The sequence below is a fragment of the Lithobates pipiens genome, unplaced genomic scaffold (genome assembly GCF_037356315.1).
Source record: "Lithobates pipiens isolate NorthernLeopardFrog02 unplaced genomic scaffold, aLitPip1_a1.2 Scaffold_18, whole genome shotgun sequence".
Classification (NCBI taxonomy): Eukaryota; Metazoa; Chordata; class Amphibia; order Anura; family Ranidae; genus Lithobates; species Lithobates pipiens.
In genome coordinates, this window is record NW_027507758.1 from 480863562 (window position 1) to 480883654 (window position 20093).

The 20093-nt window shown below is 44.0% G+C and overlaps 1 protein-coding gene across 2 annotated transcripts in view; it reads left to right on the plus strand.

Annotated features, from left to right (window-relative positions):
- Window positions 1–15539: 15539 nt before the first annotated feature.
- The window catches only part of WDR33 (WD repeat domain 33), a 195731-nt gene continuing 191177 nt past the window's right edge, over window positions 15540–20093 (plus strand). The window contains exon 1 of one of the 2 annotated variants that reach the window (XM_077488410.1): window positions 15540–15671. Coding sequence is in view for 1 of the 2 variants with exons in the window: in XM_077488409.1 (XP_077344535.1) it covers window positions 15938–16013 (76 nt within the window). In the remaining variant the exon portion in view is untranslated. Of the gene's footprint in view, window positions 15672–15886; window positions 16014–20093 lie in introns of those variants that run through there. The other variant, XM_077488409.1, reaches the window with a different exon arrangement.

Sequence of the window (20093 nt, forward strand, 5' to 3'; positions counted from 1 at the left end):
CAGTACATTACACTACACTGACCATTATACTGTCCTGCCTACAATCTTCCTATACTGACACTTCATATACGGCGCCCCCCCCCCCCCCCCCAGCCTTTGTCCATCCATTCCTCACCTTCTTCTTCATGTCCTGCATAGGTCCGGACACCGGAGCATAGGAGGAGGAAGAGGAGGAGAAGACAGCGGCCCCAGCGGCTCACACTTTCCAGTGCTTGTCTCCCCTGCGCTCCAGCCGTCATGTTCAGTGTTTCCTGGCGAACTGTGATTGGGCGTATGGGAGTCATGTGCCGAGGTGGGACTTCAGGAGCAACTGCGATTGCAGACAGGCCAGCCCCATGCCGTACATGACCCCCATACGCCAAATCACAGGGACCCGGACACTAAACATGGCGGCCGGAGCGCCGGGGACACAGGAAAATCAAATTAGGTGACACTACTGGCACGAAATTGCGCCCCGCTAAATGTCACACCCAGGGGCCACAGCACCCCCCACACTACGCCACTGATGTATCGGGGTGGCAGGCTATTTTTTGTTTTGGGTTAAAATCTTGCAGCTGCAATTTAGATTTTTAAGTGTTTTCTGAAGCCGTACATCTTTGAAGTAGCATTTTGTAAGGACTGGTATAGGTGTACAATATATAGGGTTGTGGTAAACTGCTGCAGATTGCTGCCCCATTCTGCAGCAGTCCTTTATCAGTGTAGGGACTGAGGTACAGTCTGCAAATCACTAGCTACTTGGTCCACAAAGGTCCTTGTAAGGACTGATATAGGTGTACAATATATAGGGTTGTGGTGCACTGCTGCAGATTACTGCCCTATTCTGCAGCAGTCCTTTATCAGTGAAGGGACTGAGGTACAGTCTGCAAATCACTAGCTACTTGGTCCACAAAGGTCCTTGTAAGGACTGGTATAGGTGTACTATTTGGAGGGTTGTGGTGCACTGCTGCAGATTGCTGCCCTTTTCTGCAGCAGTCCTTTATCAGTGTAGGGACTGAGGTACAGTCTGCAAATCACTAGCTACTTGGTCCACAAAGGTCCTTGGAAGGACTGGTATAGGTTTACTATTTGGAGAGTTGTGGTGCACTGCTGCAGATTGCTACCCAATTCTGCAGAAGTCCTTTATCAGTGTAGGGACTGAGGTACAGTCTGCAAATCACTAGCTACTTGGTACACAAAGGTCCTTGTAAGGACTGGTATAGGTGTACTATTTGGAGGGTTGTGGTGCACTGCTGCAGATTGCTGCCCTATTCTGCAGCAGTCCTTTATCAGTGTAGGGACTGAGGTACATTCTGCAAATCACTAGCTACTTGGTCCACAAAGGTCCTTGTAAGGACAGGTATAGGTGTACAATATATAGGGTTGTGGTGCACTGCTGCAGATTACTGCCCCATTCTGCAGCAGCCCTTTATCAGTGTAGGAACTGAGGTACAGTCTGCAAATCACTAGCTACTTGGTCCACAAAGGTCCTTTTAAGGACTGGTATAGGTGTACTATTTGGAGGGTTGTGGCGCACTGCTGCAGATTGCTGCCCTTTTCTGCAGCAGTCCTTTATCAGTGTAGGGACTGGGGTACAGTCTGCAAATCACTAGCTACTTGGTCCGCAAAGGTCCTTGTAAGGACTGGTATAGGTGTACTATTTGGAAGGTTGTGGTGCACTGCTGCAGATTGCTGCCCTATTCTGCAGCAGTCCTTTATCTGTGTAGGGACTGAGGTACAGTCTGCAAATCACTAGCTACTTGGTCCACAAAGGTCCTTGTAAGGACTGGTATAGGTGTACTATTTGGTGTGCAATAAAAAGGTGTGTAATACACGTATAAAATACTTGCACATATAGAAAGCATAGTATAGGGAGGAGAAGCAGGAAGAATTTAGATTGCACAGGAGGGACAAAGCAGAATGCAAATGTATCAGGAGCAAGGCATCAACCATGTACGGTCACATTTGGTGCTCCCAGGACGCTGGCACATGGCTCCGCAGTGTGGGCTTTTTTTAACGTGTCCGCTAATGACAATAGTGTTGCCATCTGCAATCTTTGCAGTCAACGCATAAGTCGCGGTAAGCCCAACACTCACCTAGGGATGACCGCCTTAAGAAGGCACATGAGCTGCCATCACTGAGCCCAGTGGGAGCAACGGAACACACAAAGCCACACTCCAGGCTCTCACCGTCCAGCCTCGTCTTCTACTTCTCCTTCTCCTCTCTCCTCACAATTGTCCTCCACTTCACCTTCCATCACGGCAAGCTCACGTTTTTCTGCAAAAAGGCAGGCTTCCATGGGCCACATGTTCTAGCGTAAAAAAAATGATGACGCCAGATAACCCTCTTGCCCAACGGTTGACGGCTGGCTTGTCAGAACTCATAGCCCGCCAACTACTGCCATATAAACTGGTGGACTCGGAAGCCTTTCGAAAATTTGTGGCCATAGGAACACCACAATGGAAGGTTCCAAGAAGGATTTCTCACAGAAGGGCATCCCAGAACTATATGGCCATGTTCAGCGGCAAATTAATGTGTCTCTGGCACACAGTGTCGGTGCCAAGATACATCTGACCACAGACACGTGGTCTAGCAAACACGGGCAGGGAAGGTATATCACTTTTACTGCCCACTGGGTGAACCTTCTGACGGCCGTCAAGCATGTAACCCATGGCACCCGTGTAGATTTGGTTTTACCGCCACGGATTGCATGCAGGCCTGGCTCTTCTTCTCCTTCTCCTCCTACTCCATCCTCCTCCCTCTCCTCCTTGACTGACTCCTCCTTTTCCGCTGCTAACGTCTCTTCCGGTGCGCCGCCCAAGCTCCCCAGAACCTATTCGACATGCCAGGTGAGACGTTGCTCTGCCGTGCTGCGTCTCTTGTGCCTGGAAGCCAAGAGCTACACTGGCCCGGCACTCCTTTTTAGCTTTGCGTTCACAGGCAGATCAGTGGCTAAAACCGCTCAATTTGACAGTTGGTAAAGTGGTGTGTGACAACGGTGCCAATCTGCTTAGCGCATTTAAACAGGGCAAAATTACGCACGTGCCATGCATGGCACACATCTTAAACTTGATCGTGCAGCGATTCGTTGTCAAATACTCTGGGGTCTTGCGGCAGACAAGGAAAATCTCGGCCCATTTCAGAAGATCTTACATGGCCATTGGCTCACCTTGCTGACATTCAGCGGTGACACAATCTTCCGGTCACCCGACGCGATGGAACTCAACCTTCTATATGCTTGATAGGCTGCTCCAGCAGAAACGTGCAGTTAACGTCTACCTGTATGAACTCTGTGACAGAACGGGTTCTGGGGAGCTGGGTTTTTTTTCACAGCGCCAGTGGCTGCTCATGCGCAACGCATGCAGACTTCTGCGGCCATTTGATGAGATCACCAAACTGGTCAGTCGCAGCCATGGTGCCATCAGTGACATGGTACCTTATGCCTTCTTTATGGAGCGTGCATTGCGTCGTGTCATTGATCAAGCCATGGAGGAGCAGGAGCGGGAAGATGAGGAAGTCGCAATGCTGGATGAATTCCCAGGGGGGCTACTCTATCTGAGACAAGTCAACAACAGGAGTCTGAAGAGGAGTCAGAGGAGGATGGTGCCGGGCGGATGAGGAGGAGCAAGAAGAGCATGCTTTAAACCTTTCTGGGATCCCTTTTGTTGTGCATGGATGGGGAGAGGAGAACGAGGTGGGCGACATTATCCTGGATGATGAGCAGGAGCCTGGCCACCACACCGCTTCCAGTTTAGTGCAAATGGGGGCCTTCATGCTCCAGTGTTTTAACAGGGACCCCCGTATAAAAAGCATAAGGGTCAAGGACCAGTACTAGGTGGCAATGTACTTAGACCCCCGGTACAAACACAAATGCTGCATTCTGCTTTTGCGTGCGCTGGCAGAGGAGCAATTCCCACTCCCAGAGAAAGAGTTGCCTGTACCAATCCAACAGCGCCTGCAAGAAGAGGGCGCTTTGAAGATGTGTTGGTGACTTCTGATATGAGGTCATTCTTTCAGCTGACCCATCGACAGGTCTCATCGGGATCCAGCATCAGGGAACGCCTAGACCGACAGGTGTCTGACTACATCTGGTTAACGGCCGATGTGGACGTTCTGCGGAGTGATGAACCCCTGGACTACTGAGTGGGCAGGCTTGACCTCTGGCCAGAGCTTGCCCAATTTGCAATGGAACTGTTGGCTTGCCCCTCGTCCAGTGTCCTGTCCGAAAGGACGTTCAGCGCAGCAGGGGGGATCGTGACCGATAAGTGCACTCGCCTAGCTCACGACAGTGTTGACTACCTCACATTTCTGAAAATGAATGAGGCATGGATCTCGGAGGAATTCAACACATGTGACCAGTAGACCATGTATATCTCTATAAAAAATTTATTTAATTGAGCACACAGACCTTTTTTCTACATTTGGCTCACTTCCTTGTACAAAAAAAGCACACTGTACTATATGCTCGTACCCTCCTGTTTGAAGAGGTTGAGCAGTGTCATATTTTTGGTACCCAGCAGCGAGTTTCTGGTATCAGTGCTGCTGTCAGTGCTCTATATCACGGTGCTGGTGTCAGTGCACTCTATATCACAGTGCTGGTGTCAGTGCTCTCTATCTCGGTGCTGGTGTCAGTGCTCTATATTACGGTGCTGGTGTCAGTGCTCTATATCACAGGGCTGGTGTCAGTGCACTCTATCACGGTGCTAGTGTCAGTGCTCTCTGTCACGGTGCTGGTGTGGTGTCAGTGCACTCTATCACGGTGCTGGTGTCAGTGCTCTATATCACGGTGCTGGTGTCAGTGCTCTATATCACGGTGCTGGTGTCAGCACTCTATATCACATTGCTGGTGTCAGTGCACTCTATAACGGTGCTGGTGTCAGTGCTCTATATCACGGTGCTGGTGTCAGTGCTCTATATCACGGTGCTGGTGTCAGTGCACTCTATCACGGTGCTGGTGTCAGTGCTCTATATCACGGTGCTGGTGTCAGTGCTCTATATCACGGTGCTGGTGATAATCTCCTGCAACCTCGTCATAGCCTACCCTGACCTTTCCTCTCCTCCATTGCCTTCATGCGCTCCTGAGTCCTGAATTGTCAAAATTTCACATATAAAAAAAGAATGCTTGTAGTTGTCGATCTTAGATTCACTTCATACATGTGCTATGTCAGTGGCCATGTGGTGGGACTATGTGTGCACAGCTAGTAATTATTTTGTGGCTGGAAATATGACCTGTCGGTTTTTAAAATTCGCCTGCCATTGAAGTCAATGGGGCCCGTCGCGAACTTTGTAGTTCGCGAACTTCTGGCCATGTTCGCGGTTCGCGAAATGTCCCATCGGAAGTTCGTCCATCTCTAATTTAGGAAGATATAAGTGGGTTATTATGGCACATCTACAGTTAAAATTTGGCACTTAAGATGGTAATGCACTATGCAATCTGATTGGCCAATCTCAGTACAACTCTTGAACAATTAATTCAAAATATAGGAAATCGAACAGGCTCTTGTGCTAAATCTAATTTATTTAAGATCTAACAGATTGCACTGTATGGTCACCTTTAAAGATCAAGATCTGAAAATATAAATGTATTGGGTTTAGAAACACTTCTCTGTTCTTTGTAATGTTTTGAAAGATTTGGGTAAAAAAATAAGAAAAAAATTTCAAAGCTATATTAGAAGTAATAGGAATGAGATTAGCATCAAAAGGGTTAATTAACTAAAAACACTTACTAATTGCCTAACAAGACGCATCCAATGAGATGAAATTAACCAATTGTATTGGGCATGCACTATTATCAATTAGAAAACCGCAGTTACCCTAGTGCCAGTTGCAGTTTACATATGGGGGTATTTATTATCGTTATTTGTGCTTCAATGTGCGCCGGTTCACACTTTCAATTAATGACTTTTCCTGCGCACCAATTAATGTATTAACTAGTGCAGTGCCTTCTTTAACCATAGCGTTTAACCAAAGATGCAGCCAGACTTATAAACACTGCCATCTACTGGCTGAAGAATATATCTTTACTAAATACTGATATTGATGTAGTTGCTGTTGCATAAAATACAAATAAACATTGTATTCCAACATCCGGAATCTCTTCACCTTCCGGAGTCGGTGGAAGTGAGAAGGCTGTGGGGTGTCATGGAAGCGGCCTCACTGAGGCCTGTGGACTCTGGCAGGGAGGTGCTTGTTGTAGTCCTTATGTCTGAAAATAATAATTAAATGGAGAAGGAGAATTAGGAGTTAATAAGGCCGATTAGAGTATATTAAGTGTTAATATGGGGGTTAAACGGAGGAACACTTTAATACAAACCACCATTTCTGTATCATATCTTCAGTATCTGATCATCACTTGTATCATGTCTGCAGTCTCGGATCATCTCTTGTATCATGTCTGCAGTCTCTGACCATCTCTTGTATCATGTCTGCAGTCTCTGATCATCTCTTGTATCATGTTTGCAGTATCTGATCATCTCTTGTATCAAGTCTCCAATCTCTGACCATCTCTTGTATCATGTCTGCAGTCTTTGACTATCTCTTGTTTCATGTCTGCAGTCTCTGATAGTCTTTTGTATCATGTATTATGTCTGCAGTCTCTGACTATCTCTTGTATCATGTCTCTTATATAATGTTAGTAGTCTGATCATCTCTTGTATAATGTTTGTAGTCTCTGATCATCTCTTGTATTGGGTCTGTAGTCTCTGATCATCTCTTGTATCATGTCTGCAGTCTCTGATCATCTCTTGTATAATGTCTGCAATCTCTGATCTTCTCTTGTATCATGTCTGCAGTCCCTGTTCATCTCTTGTATTATGTCTCATGTCTGCAATCTCTGACCATCTCTTGTATTATGTCTCATGTCTCCAGTCTCTGATCATCTCTTGTATCATGTTTGCAGTCTCCGACTATCTCTTGTATCATGTCTGCAGTCTCCGATCATCTCTTGTATCATAAAAAATAAACAATCAAAAAACAGCGCAACAAAGAGACTTGTGATATGGTGTGAGAAAACACATAAAAAACATTTATTAAATATGAAGAAAACAATGACAAAGACATCTGATCCTCCTGGGATCTTAAAAGCATAAAAACCATCAATCATAAAAAGATATATAAACTGACAGATGTTTTGTGATGAATCACCCCTGGAGTCTTTTGTTTGTGACTTTAGGATGATAGAAAAGCTGCACTGCCACCAATCAGCTGGAATATGGGGACTTGGTAATTGTGAACAATCCTCCAGAAAGGGGAGAGGAAAAAGTTAATAAAGTGCAGATGAATGGAACTATGTTCCTGGAGTCACTCACTGTTAGTAGATGGACTGCGGCGCTGCCGCTCTGAGCCTGTGTAGTGGAGGGGAGATGTTCTATCCTGCTCCGTGTGTTAATGCAGACTCTGGGACGGAGGTGCGGTGCACGCTGAGTTGTATAGAATGAAGTTGGGCGCGAGGTGGCGTCCGCCTAGCATGACTGAAGACCTGGAGCGCAATGCACAAGTCTGACGTGTCGTGCCGTCTGTCTGAACGGCTGGGTGTCATGTGAAGAGCTCCGTAGTGAGGAGGGTTGCCATGCCGACTGACCTGCTTACATGTTTCGCACGCATGCGCTTTTTCAAAGCTAGGGCGGCATACGGCAAGGCAAGGAATAAGAGGCATTGGGTTGTGTGAAGGGGGCGGAGAAAGTGAGGTGGGCTGGATTAACCCTTTGAGTGTAGATTTGGGCTGGAGGTGTTTAAGCATTGATATGTGTCTATGTGGAAAGTAGTTAGCTGGGAAAAGACTGAGGAATGGATAGGTGTGTGGGATAAAAAATATATATATATGTAAAAAGAAGTTTTTAATCTACATAAAAAATCTATATATAAAAAAGGAAAAATCTACACATAATGAAAGAAAATAAGGAATAAAGAAGGAATATTTAAAAAATATATATATATAAAAAACGGGGAATGAAAATGTATTGGAGAAATTTATGAATATATAAAAAGTATATTGTATAGCGAACAAATAAATAATTAATTAGATGAAAATTGAAAAAATTTATAAAAAATATTTTAATTTATTTGAATAAATTGTATGTGAATAAATAAATAAATAGATCAATAGAGGGCCCCATCTGTATATACTAATTGGGGCTCATGTTTAAAAACTGCCCCATGGTGACGGCTCTCCGTTTATCAGATCTGTGTATTAATGGAAATACTACAGACGATAAATGATATTGGTGTCTGGGTGACTTATATCAAACGGTTATGCTTAAAACATCAATTTCTTCATTGAGGCCGTCCGGCGAAAGGGAACCCATCAAATATATCCAAAAAGTTTCCCTTCGGCAAAGGAGGGAAAACCTTTCATTATCCGTTAGGGTTCCCTTCGGGACGGACTCAATGGCGAAAACCTCAATTTTTTAAAAATCTTTATCATGGAACTGGCGGAAATGGCGTGGGATGCTGTGTTTGATGCAACCCTTTTTGATCAGGCGGCGATGTTCCCCCACTCTGACACGTAAAGCCCGCATGGTGCGACCTACATAAAGGAGGCTGCAGGGACAACATAAGACATAGATCACGTATTCAGTGGCGCACGTAATGAATTGTTTTATTTCGAAAGTTTTACCTTTAGGTGTAGTAATGATGAATTGGCCATTTGGGATGGATTGACAAGTTAGGCAGCCTCTTTTGCGACATTGGAAAATCCCATGTCTATTGTCAAAATACATCCTAATGTCAGAGAATATTTTATTATGATTTCTATTGGATTTAGTGAGTTTGCTCGGGGCGATGATGTTTTTAATTGTGCGGGATCATCTAAAGGTGATTTGAGGTTTGGGCGGAAGAGATGGTGCTAAAATTGGATCGAGTTTTAAGATATCATAATGTTTAAAAATTATTTTAGAAATGTGTTTATACTGTGTATTAAAAGTGGAAATGAACCTGACCGTAGTAAACTCATTTGTAGAATTTTTTGAGTCCTTTTTGGTGGGTGAGTGCTTGATTATGTGTCTTGTGAAGGCCTGTGTGATTAGGTCTTCTGGATAGCTTTTTTCTATAAACTTTTTTGCCATCTGTTGGCCTTGTTGTATATAGTCATTTGTTGAGGTACAGTTTCTGCGCAGCCTCTGAAATTGGCCACTGGGGATGTTTTTCTTCCAAACCGGGTGGTGGCAACTCTTGTAATGAAGGTAAGAGTTGCCAGACGTGGGTTTGATGTGATTACTAGTGGTGACCTTCTGTTCATCGTGAGATAAAACAAGATCCAAAAAGACCAACTGATTATGGTTGATGACTGATGTAAAGGATAAACCCATGGGGTTATCGTTGCAAAAACTGACAAAGGAGGAGAAAATCTCAACTCCGCCACTCCATATGAACAGGATGTCATCTATATATCGACCATAAAACACAATATGCTCGGCAAAGGGATTGTTTCTCCAGATTTTTTGTTCTTCCCAGAAGCCCATGGTGAGGTTGGCATATACCGGGGCAAAACTGGCTCCCATGGCTGTGCCTTGGAGCTGAAGATAGAATTGGTCTAGAAAGGTAAAATAATTATGTCTGAGACAGAACTCTATACTCAATAGTAAAAATTCGGTCTGTTTGGAATTCATATCTTCATTACTGCTCAGAAAATGTTGTACTGTGGTGAGTCCAACTTCATGAGGTATGGAAGTATAAAGAGAATTGACATCCAAAGAAGCCCACATATAGTCATCAGACCATTTATAGTTTCCCATGATTTCTATCACGTTGCTAGAGTCTTTAATATATGAGGGAAGTTGAACCACCAGGGGCTGTAAAATGTGGTCTATGTAGGCCGATAGACCACTGGTAAAACTGTTGATACTAGCCACTATTGGTCTTCCTGGAGGAAAGTGGTAAAAGTATGGAGTGCTGCAGACTTTGGGCAGGAGAAAACCCTTTTCTTTAGGGTTCAGTACCCCATCTTTTTGAGCTTTCTCTATCATAGTGATCAGATCACACTGATAGGTTGGAAGGGGGTCGGTTGTGAGTTTTTGGTATGTTGTCGTGTCGGATAACAGACGATTGGCTTCACCCAGGTAGTCGCCCATATCCTGTATGACCAAACTACCTCCTTTGTCAGCTTGTTTAACCACAATGTCTTTGTTGGTAGTAAGATCTGAAAGGGCTTGTTGTTCTGATTTGTCTAAATTTTTCTGTTTTTTGTTGTTGTCAGTGGTGTTGCATAACTCTATAAGTTCTTTATAGACCGCTTGATAGAAAGTTTCTATATAAGGCCCCTTAGATTGGGTTGGATTAAAGCCCCGTACACACGAGCGGACTTTTCGACATCCAAACTCCGACGGACTGAGTCCGTCAGACTATCCGATCGTGTGTGGGCTGCAACGGACTTTAGTTTCGCTAAAGTCTGACGGACTTTAGAAATGAAGCATGCTTCAAATTTTCCCGACGGAACTCCGCCGGACCCGGTCCCCTTCGAAAAATTCGCTCGTGTGTGTGCTACTCCGACGGACTAAAACTGACGCTAGGGCAGCTATTGGCTACTGTCTATGAACTTCCTACGTCGAATCCAGTCGTACGTCATCACGTTCGACTCCGTCGGAGTTTGGTGTGATGGTGTGTGGTCAAGTCCGTTCGGTCGAAAAGTCCGCCAGAACTCCGTCGGAACTCCGGCGGAACTCCTTTGGAGGTCTGTCAGACTTAATCCCTCTCGTGTGTACGGGGCTTAAAAGTGGATACTGGTTTTAGGTTGGTATGTGTTACTGCTGGCTCTATAAAGGGGTACTGTGTCTGGCTGGAGATGTTACTCTCACTCCACAACTCTTCAAGGATTCTTAAGATGTCATCCTGAGAGGTGTAGTTTATATTTGTTTCGCCTATTTCTGGTATCAGATCACCTTTTTTGTTGTTGGTGGTTTTCTTTGCAAAGTGTCTTTTTAGAGTGAGGGATCGAACAAATTTGTTCAAATCTTTGAAGAGGCCAAATTTGTTTGGTCCTGTAGATGGTGAAAAACATAGGCCTTTTTTCAGTAATGCTAATTCGTATGGGGTCAGGGTGTGTGATGATAAGTTGAAGATTTTTATGGTGCTTTTTTTTCTATTGGGTCTCTACCCGTTCCTTTTTGTTTTGCCCTCCTCTGCAGCCTCTTCTAGTTTTCTCTTTTCTTTTGTGAACGTGACTCCCTTTGGAGATAGAACTAAAAAACCTTCCTCAAAATTGGGAGGTATCTCTGTGGTACTGTCTTTTGTCTTACTTTCATTCAGAGTACATACCCTGTCACTAGATTTGGGACGGGCTCCTTCTTTGATATATTTGTCCAAGTCTTTTGCTAAAGGGCTATATTTGTTTGATGTGACTACAGAGAAGATGGGCAATCTACAATTGTTGACATCCGGTTGCTCAGGCAACCGTGTGGAGGTTATGGGAATGCTAGGTGAAGTGTCAATTGTTGGGGAGTTGGCTATTGTATAGAGAGTGTGATCCGCACCATTTTTTTGAGTGGTTGGATATTCTTTTAGGCCCGAGGGGGGTCGGGGGCGCAACCTTTCTCTTTTTGATACCCAAGGTTACCGGTCTTAGACTGGTTGTACCCACTGTTCCTCTTAACTCCCTTGTTGGTAGTGAGGTTCTTTTCTCTATTTGACCTATTTGACTTATTCTTTTTAGTTTTAATCTTAGTGGTGTTATGTGGGGCTTTTATATTTTGGTGTGTACGAGCATGGTCGGTACCTGACTGGTGTTGCGTATGGTTCATTGGAGAGGTTGTGTTTCTCTTTTTCCATTCGAAAATATGGCCTGATTTGTAATCCATAATGTCTCTCTCTAATTTGCTGTTTTTTTTACTGATCATGAGGTCTTCATCTTTTTTAATATTTTTATCCTGAACTTCCATCCATTTTGTGAAAAGACAGGATGTACTGAAATCCTGAATGACTTGTTCTCTTACCCTGACTGATTCCCCTGCTGATCTAAGTTTACGTTCCCGTTGTTGTACTAGTATTTTAATCGATTTGGTGGTACAAAATTTGGAAATCAATTGCTATTCCTTTGAGAGGTCTTCGTCCAAGAAACTGCATTGCTTCTTTATCCGAAGGCCCCTAGGGGTAATGCCTAGTTCCAAATATTTTTGTAGGAATGCTAAATCCCACCATTGTACGTTCTCATATTGTTTGGCATCTTGAAGTTTTAAGAAGTCCTTCCTCATTTGTATTTCAAATGCTTCAGTATGTGGAAGGTCTTTATTGTGGAGGCTAGACTCGGGTATAGCATGAGTGATGCTATCAGCCCTTATCTCTTGTAATTTATTAAATATAGATAAACGGTCAGTACGATCCATTATGAAAAACAATCATAAAAAGTCCACAGTGATTAACGACTGTCCTTAATGTGAGGTAGATTTCTACACAAGCTTATAAATGAGTCTTTGGTTTCTTTCATATATCACTATGCAGAGAGTAATAGTAAAGACATCGCATGTTCTATTCATTGGCAGCCAAAAAAAAGTCCATACAACGCACAACATAAACAAAAAGAGTCATTGGCGCACAAACGAATATTCCCTTTGTTAAGAACGGTTATCCATATATTAAGATACTCGTTATTTAAGATGATGTCCAATCGTTGGTATCAATGTGCAGCTGTTAAACCACTTAATATATATATCATTTATCGTTTGTAGTATTTTCCGTTAATACACGGATCTGATAAACGGAGAGCCGTCACCATGGGGCAGTTTTTAAACATGAGCCCCAATTACTATATACAGATGGGGCCCTCTATTGATCTATTTATTTATTTATTCACATACAATTTATTCAAATAAATTAAAATATTTTTTATTAATTTTTTCAATTTTCATCTAATTAATTATTTATTTGTTCACTATACAATATACTTTTTATATATTCATAAATTTCTCCAATACATTTTCATTCCCCATTTTTTATATATATATATTTTTTATATATATATATTTTTTAAATATTCCTTCTTTTATTTTCTTTCATTATGTGTAGATTTTTCCTTTTTTATATATAGATTTTTTATGTAGATAAAAACTTCTTTTTACATATATATATATTTTTTATCCCACACACCTATCCATTCCTCAGTATTTTCCCAGCTAACTACTTTCCACATAGACACATATCAATGCTTAAACACCTCCAGCCCAAATCTACACACAAAGGGTTAATCCAGCCCACCTCACTTTCTCCGCCCCCTTCACACAACCCAATGCCTCTTATTCCTTGCCTTATGCCGCCCTAGCTTTGAAAAAGCGCATGCGCGCGAAACATGTAAGCAGGTCAGTCGGCATGGCAACCCTCCTCACTACGGAGCTCTTCACGTGACACCCAGCCGTTCGGACAGACGGCACGACACGTCAGACTTGTGCATTGCGCTCCAGGTCTTCAGTCACGCTAGGCGGACGCCACCTCGCGCCCAACTTCAGTCTATACAACTCAGCGTGCACCGCACCTCCGTCCCAGAGTCTGCATTAACACACGGAGCAGGATAGAACATCTCCCCTCCACTACACAGGCTCAGAGCGGCAGCGCCACAGTCCATCTACTAACAGTGAGTGACTCCAGGAACATAGTTCCATTCATCTGCACTTTATCAACTTTTTCCTCTCCCCTTTCTGGAGGATTGTTCACAATTACCAAGTCCCCCATATTCCAGCTGATTGGTGGCAGTGCAGCTTTTCTATCATCCTAAAGTCACAAACAAAAGACTCCAGGGGTGATTCATCACAAAACATCTGTCAGTTTATATATCTTTTTATGATTGATGGTTTTTATGCTTTTAAGATCCCAGGAGGATCAGATGTCTTTGTCATTGTTTTCTTCATATTTAATAAATGTTTTTTATGTGTTTTCTCACACCATATCACAAGTCTCTTTGTTGCGCTGTTTTTTGATTGTTTATTTTTTGTCTTATTCCACCAAGTCCAAAGTGGTTTAACAGCTGCACATTGATACCAACGATTGGACATCATCTTAAATAACGAGTATCTTAATATATGGATAACTGTTCTTAACAAAGGGAATATTCGTTTGTGCGCCAATGACTCTTTTTGTTTATGTTATCTCTTGTATCATGTCTGCAGTCTCTGATCATCTCTTGTATCATGTCTGTAGTCGTCGATCATTTCTTGTATCATGTCTGCAGTCTCTGATTATTTCTTGTATTATGTCTGCAGTCTCTGATCATCTCTTGTATCATGTCTGCAGTCTCTGACCATTTCTTGTAGCATGTCTCATATCTGCAGTCTCTGATCATCTATTGTAACATGACCATCCCTTGTTTCATGCCCATTGACCAGTGATGGCGAACCTTGGCACCCCAGATGTTTTGGAACTACATTTCCCATGATGCTCAGCTACACTGCAGAGTGCCAAAGCATCATGGGAAATGTAGTTCGAAAACATCTGGGGTGCCAAGGTTCGCCATCACTGCCATAGACGTTGATTAAATCCTGTTGAACATCTGCTGTCTCTAAAACTGGCTACACATTATTCCTTTTTTTTTTGTTCAATTTCCTTTAGACTTAACTTCAACTATGTAGTACAAAGGCCTGCCTGAATAAATATAATTTGAAAGTGTTTAGTTTTGACATAATGTTATATGATTTCGGTAAATCTAAAGGAACATTTACAATACAATAGTATAATTTGTAGCCAGTTTAACACTGAATTGTATGTTAGGGTTGCCACCTGTCCAGGATTCACCCGGACAGTTCGGGTTTCGAATCATGCCTCCGGGTTTCAGACTGCCTGAAACCCGGACACATTATTTAGATTGACTATGGCTTCCCTGCAGCTTCCACCCCCCCCCCCCAAACACTCCTACACCTATGTGTCTGCCCACACTCCAATCCCCGGCGCTGTGCCTCAGAAATGGAAAGTTGGGGCTGGAAATTTGAAGGTGCTGACTGCCAAGGAGTGAGTGAGTGAGTGAATACACTAAGGCAAGTCAGGGTTCTCAGAGCACCCTTTACATCAGAGTTCCCCTTTACACCAGAGGCCACAGTGTTCCCCCTTACATCAGAGTCTTCTCCATACATCAGAGGTCTCAATGTTCCACCTTAAATCAGGGTTCCCAGAGCATCCCTTATGACAGAGTCCCCAGAGTTCTCCCTTACATCAGAGTCTGCAGAGTCCCCCCCCCCCCCCCTTACAGTGAAAGGGAACTCTGTGAGTTCAGATGTAAAAGAGGAACTCTGCGGACTCTGATGTAAAGGGGAACTCTTGTGATTAACCTCATATGATTAGAAATGTTATTTAATAGCAAAATATATGTATAGTTTATACTATTAAAAAAAATTGCTGCGTGGCGCTAAAGTGTTCGGGTTTGACTTAAAGAAAAGGTGGCAACCCTATTGTACGTGCGGTCCTTTTGTGATGTCAGGGGCTGCAGTCTATGACCATCTCTTGTATCATGGACTTGAGGCCCTCCAAAATTAACCACCAGTCTGTATGAGTTTTTTTTGTTGTTGTTGTTAATAAAGTTCACAAATTGGGGGAAAAAAAAAAAAGTCTGCAAGCGTGATTTGCAGCAGCGAGTGTTGTATGGTGTAGGAAGGGGCGGGCACAGTAAGGTCACGTGATTAATGGCCGACCGCGGTTTAGCACGGCTGAGAGAGAAAGGCCGCGACCGGAACCGGAAAGGAACGGCTTGAAGAACGGTGTAGGCAGCAGAGTCGTGGCCGTAAGGGGTGTGTAAGAGCTAAATGTTGACCGGGGAGCGGTACTCGGACTGTATCTTTCCTTATTAGCTTCATGTACACGACCGGGTCTCTATGAATTGAGAGGCGGTGGGTTCCCTTTGCTGTAGAGCGTCCACACTCGTCTCCGGTACGCCCAAATGAGACAGAAAGTTGACGCCATTGAGGACAATATGTCCGCCATGCCTGTGTGGTGAGCGGAGAGCTTCCTTTCACCTTCCGGAGTGTGTGTGGAAGTGAGAAGGCTGAGGGGTGTCATGGAGGCGGCCTCACTGAGGCCTATGGACTCTGGCAGGGAGGTGCTTGTCGTAGCCGACGCTGGAGTAAGCAAAGGTGCTTTAGCTGGTTCTTTCCATCGGTTTAATAGTCCACTGGTGAAATACACTGACAACTTAAAAAGCAGCCAGTCTCTGGAGTTTATGTGCATGCTAACCAATCAACTTCTAGCTTTTAGTAAAAGCTCAACAAGACATGCTGAAGAGAGAAGCTGGTTGGTTGCCTTGCACAGCTTCTTCAGATTCTGCCTGCTCCTGTTTTAGTATATTTCCTCCAATGTATTGTAGTAATTGTGTGATACCTGTAGTACAACTCTTTCCATTTCCATGCAGGCAGAGTTCAAAACAGAATCCTGTAGGAATGTGGTCCGTGTTCTTGTGCATTGCCGTGCTGTTTTGAATGAATGGGCTGCAAATCGCACCACAATGCAAGAAAATTAGCACATTAACTAATTTAGAAAAAAAATGCACTGCCCCAGACCACATGATACTGTAGTTCTGGTGCCCACAAATGCACTTTGTGATCTGTGTTGGCACCTGCAGTAAATCGCTAAGGGGGGACTTTTTGAAAGTGGTGCAGGAAACATGTTAGGAATGTGCCTTTCCCGCACTGCATTTATGTGTAAACTCGCCCTAAAGCCGGGCACGCGTGGGTTGGTTGTTGGGAGGCATCGGCTGGTTTAAAAAAAAAAAAAAGTCGAAGATTTGGTGCATGTGTGTATTTATATGTTGACTGTAAACTCGGGGACGGGCCGACTCCTGATCAACGCTCTTAGATCTGATCTCACCGCCATTGGCATCATCTCTGTCAAAACACAATAGCTCAGTGGAGGAGATCGCTGTACTAATGTTGGATGGTTAGTGCTGTGTCTCCGACTAGAGCTGACAGTTTTATTTTTTTTTATTTTTTTTTCGTTCTGCCCAATGGGTTGTGCAAAAAAACTTCTAGTGTGTACCCAGCTTAAAGTGATTAAAAAAAGGGACTTTATTATCGCTTTAAGCTGGGTACATACTAGAATTTTTTTTATTTTTTTTTGCACAACCCATCGGGTTGAACAAAAAAAAAACTGTCAGCTCTGGTCGGAGACACTACTAACCATCCAACATTAGTACAGCGATCTCCTCCACTAAGCTATTGTGTTTTGACTGGGAGATGATGCCACCCCCCCAAACACTGTATGGCAGTGAGTGCAGATCTGAGAGCGTTGATCAGGAGTTGGCCCGTTGCCAAGTTTACGGTCGACATATACATACATACATACATACATACATACACACGCCAAATGTCCGACCTTTTTTTTTTTTTTTTTTTTTTTTTATAAGATGTTTTTTTTTGTGTGCAGTGGTTTTGCACAGAGCAGCCCAGATGCCTCTTCGGTGCTCCTGACCCCACAGCAAGCAGTTGCTATGAGTTGCAGCTCCCTGTGTCCATTCACACAGAGCTGTGCCCTTGCTCTCCTCATTGGCTAGCAGACTTTGACCACAGTGGCAGCCAATGGTGCCGTGCTGCTCTCTGAGGAGCCAATGAGCAGGGGAGTCCTGGACAGCTGAGTTTCTCGTGCAGGTTTTTATCTTAATGCGAAGAATGCATTAAGGTAGAAAAACTTTGTCTTTACAACCACTCCTTTACAGCAAGGCATGACAAATTTGCTTGGAATCTAGGAGCCAGCCTAAAAAGTTAGGAGCCAGGTCGGTAACGGCGATCCTGACCTGTCCCTGGCCTGACATGGAGACGAGTGAGGGGACAGGTCTCCAAGTCATTGCCCATATCTCTTAGAGGGACATTTTATTTATTTTTTTTTTTCAAATGACCATTTATTTTTTTATTGCATTTTAGTGTAAATATGAGATCTGAGGTCTCTCTGACCCCAGATCTCATATTTAAGAGGACCTGTCATGCTTTTTCTATTACAAGGGATTTTTACATTCCTTGTAATAATAAAAGTGACACAATTTTTTTTTTTTAAAAGAACAGTGAAAAATAAAATAAAAAAGTTAGAAAAAAGAAAAACATTTTTTAAACACGCCCTGTCCCGTCCGCATATTAAAGCGGTGTTCAAACCACACATAGGAGGTATCGCTGTGATCGGTAGAGCGAGAGTAATAATAATAATTCTAGCCAATAATTCTACAGGTTGCATATTTTGAGTTAGAGGAGGTCTACTCCCTCTGTAACTCAAAACATGCAACCTGTAGAATTTTTTTTAAACGTCGCCTATGGAGATTTCAAAGGGTAAAAGTTTGTCGCCATTCCATGAGCGGGTGCAATTTTGAAGCGTGACATGTTGGGTATCAATTTACTCGGCGTAACATTATCTTTAACAATATAAAAAAAATTGGGCTAACTACTGTTCGCTTGTAAGTCCGCTGCGCAAATACGGCGTGACAGACAGTATTGCAACCACCACCATTTTATTCTCTAGGGTGTTAGTCGCCGTTGCGACTAGAAGTTGTGCCCTGGCTCCTGGGTTTTTGTCACTGACAGGTGCCTCTGTTGCTCTGCGTCTGGTGCCTCCAGACACAGAGCACTGTCTGGTAGTTGGGATGGAGCAGGAAGAGCAGCTCAGCAGCCTCTGACATCTTCCTCCCTTCTCCACACACTGTTGGCAGAGCAGCGCCGCAGTGTGTTAAAATGTGTTTAGAGAGGAGCTGTCAAAATTGAGTCTGAATGTCGGGGTGGGCGGGACACAGCTTTCCAACACCAGCCGATGGTGGGATCTGGGCGGGCCAATATGTGTATGTGGCCCCCTCCCCTTTCTTAAGCAGCCCAATCATTGGCTGGATAGCTGCTGGGTCCCGTCTTCTGACATCACGCTGAATGTGTTCTCTCTCTCTCTCTCTCTCTCTCTCTCTCTCTCTCTCTCTCTCTCTCTCTCTCTCTCTCTCTCTCTCTCTCTCTCTCTCTCTCTCTCTCTCTCTCTCTCTCTCTCTCTCTCTCTCTCTCTCTCTCTCTCTCTCTCTCTCTCTCTCTCTCTCTCTCTCTCTCTCTCTCTCTCTCTCTCTCTCTCTCTCTCTCTCTCTCTCTCTCTCTCTCTCTCTCTCTCTCTCTCTCTCTCTCTCTCTCTCTCTCTCTCTCTCTCTCTCTCTCTCTCTCTCTCTCTCTCTCTCTCTCTCTCTCTCTCTCTCTCTCTCTCTCTCTCTCTCTCTCTCTCTCTCTCTCTCTCTCTCTCTCTCTCTCTCTCTCTCTCTCTCTCTCTCTCTCTCTCCGTGCAGCACTGCAGGGAGCATACAGTTACACTATTGGCTGTGAAACCATCCAGTGCCACTTGCCAATCTGTGCCAGTTATTGCCAAGCAGTTCAACCTGCCAATGCCAGTTAGTGCCACCTGCCTATTGGTGTCCATCAATGCCACCTGCCAGTGCCCATCAGTTCCAACCTCAGTGCCGCCTATCAAAGCACATCAGTGAAGGAGAAAAAAACTTATTTGCAAAAACTTATAACAAAAGTTGTTTTTTTTTCTTTTTTTATATTGTCTTTTTCTCTTGGCATCAGGCATGAGCAATTCTTATTGTCTGATGCCCCAGACATGCAGTTCTGGGCGCTGGTTAGAGGATTTAAATAACTGCTCCTAACTCTTTCAGCTGGCTCCTAGAGTCTAAGCAAATTTGTCAAGCCCTGGTTTAGGGGGTTCTAAATAAAGGGAAGGAGATAGGCAGGCAATAAAAAAACAGAGGAAGCTCCATTAGCATTGCTGGTTGTCATACCAACAGCAACCACAAGAAGGCGCCAGATTCCAGAAGGAATCATAGGACCGCAGAAGGCCTCAAAGCCGTGGCCTAAATTACGGCCGCTGGGGGGATCCATGGAGAAAGGATACCCCCAGCTGTGCTGCGCCAGGTCGCTAATTCTAGTCGCAAATGTGACCTGGCTCCCGGGTTTTGTCGAGCCCTGCTTTACAGTGTTGCGGTTAAAGGCCTAGTCACACTTGCCCACATACTAAACTGAAGCACTTTGGCATACAGAGCCTGGTGACAGGGGGCGATGTAGTGTGCTTTTATCACAAAGGTGATATCGCTGCATACTTGCAGTTGGGAGCTTTCTGGTCATTTGAATGCTGTGGCAGCCATTCACAGCGGTCATCTGACCCGAATGCCTGCTTCTCAGCATGCAGAAGCTCTTAAAAGGCTGGGAAGGAAA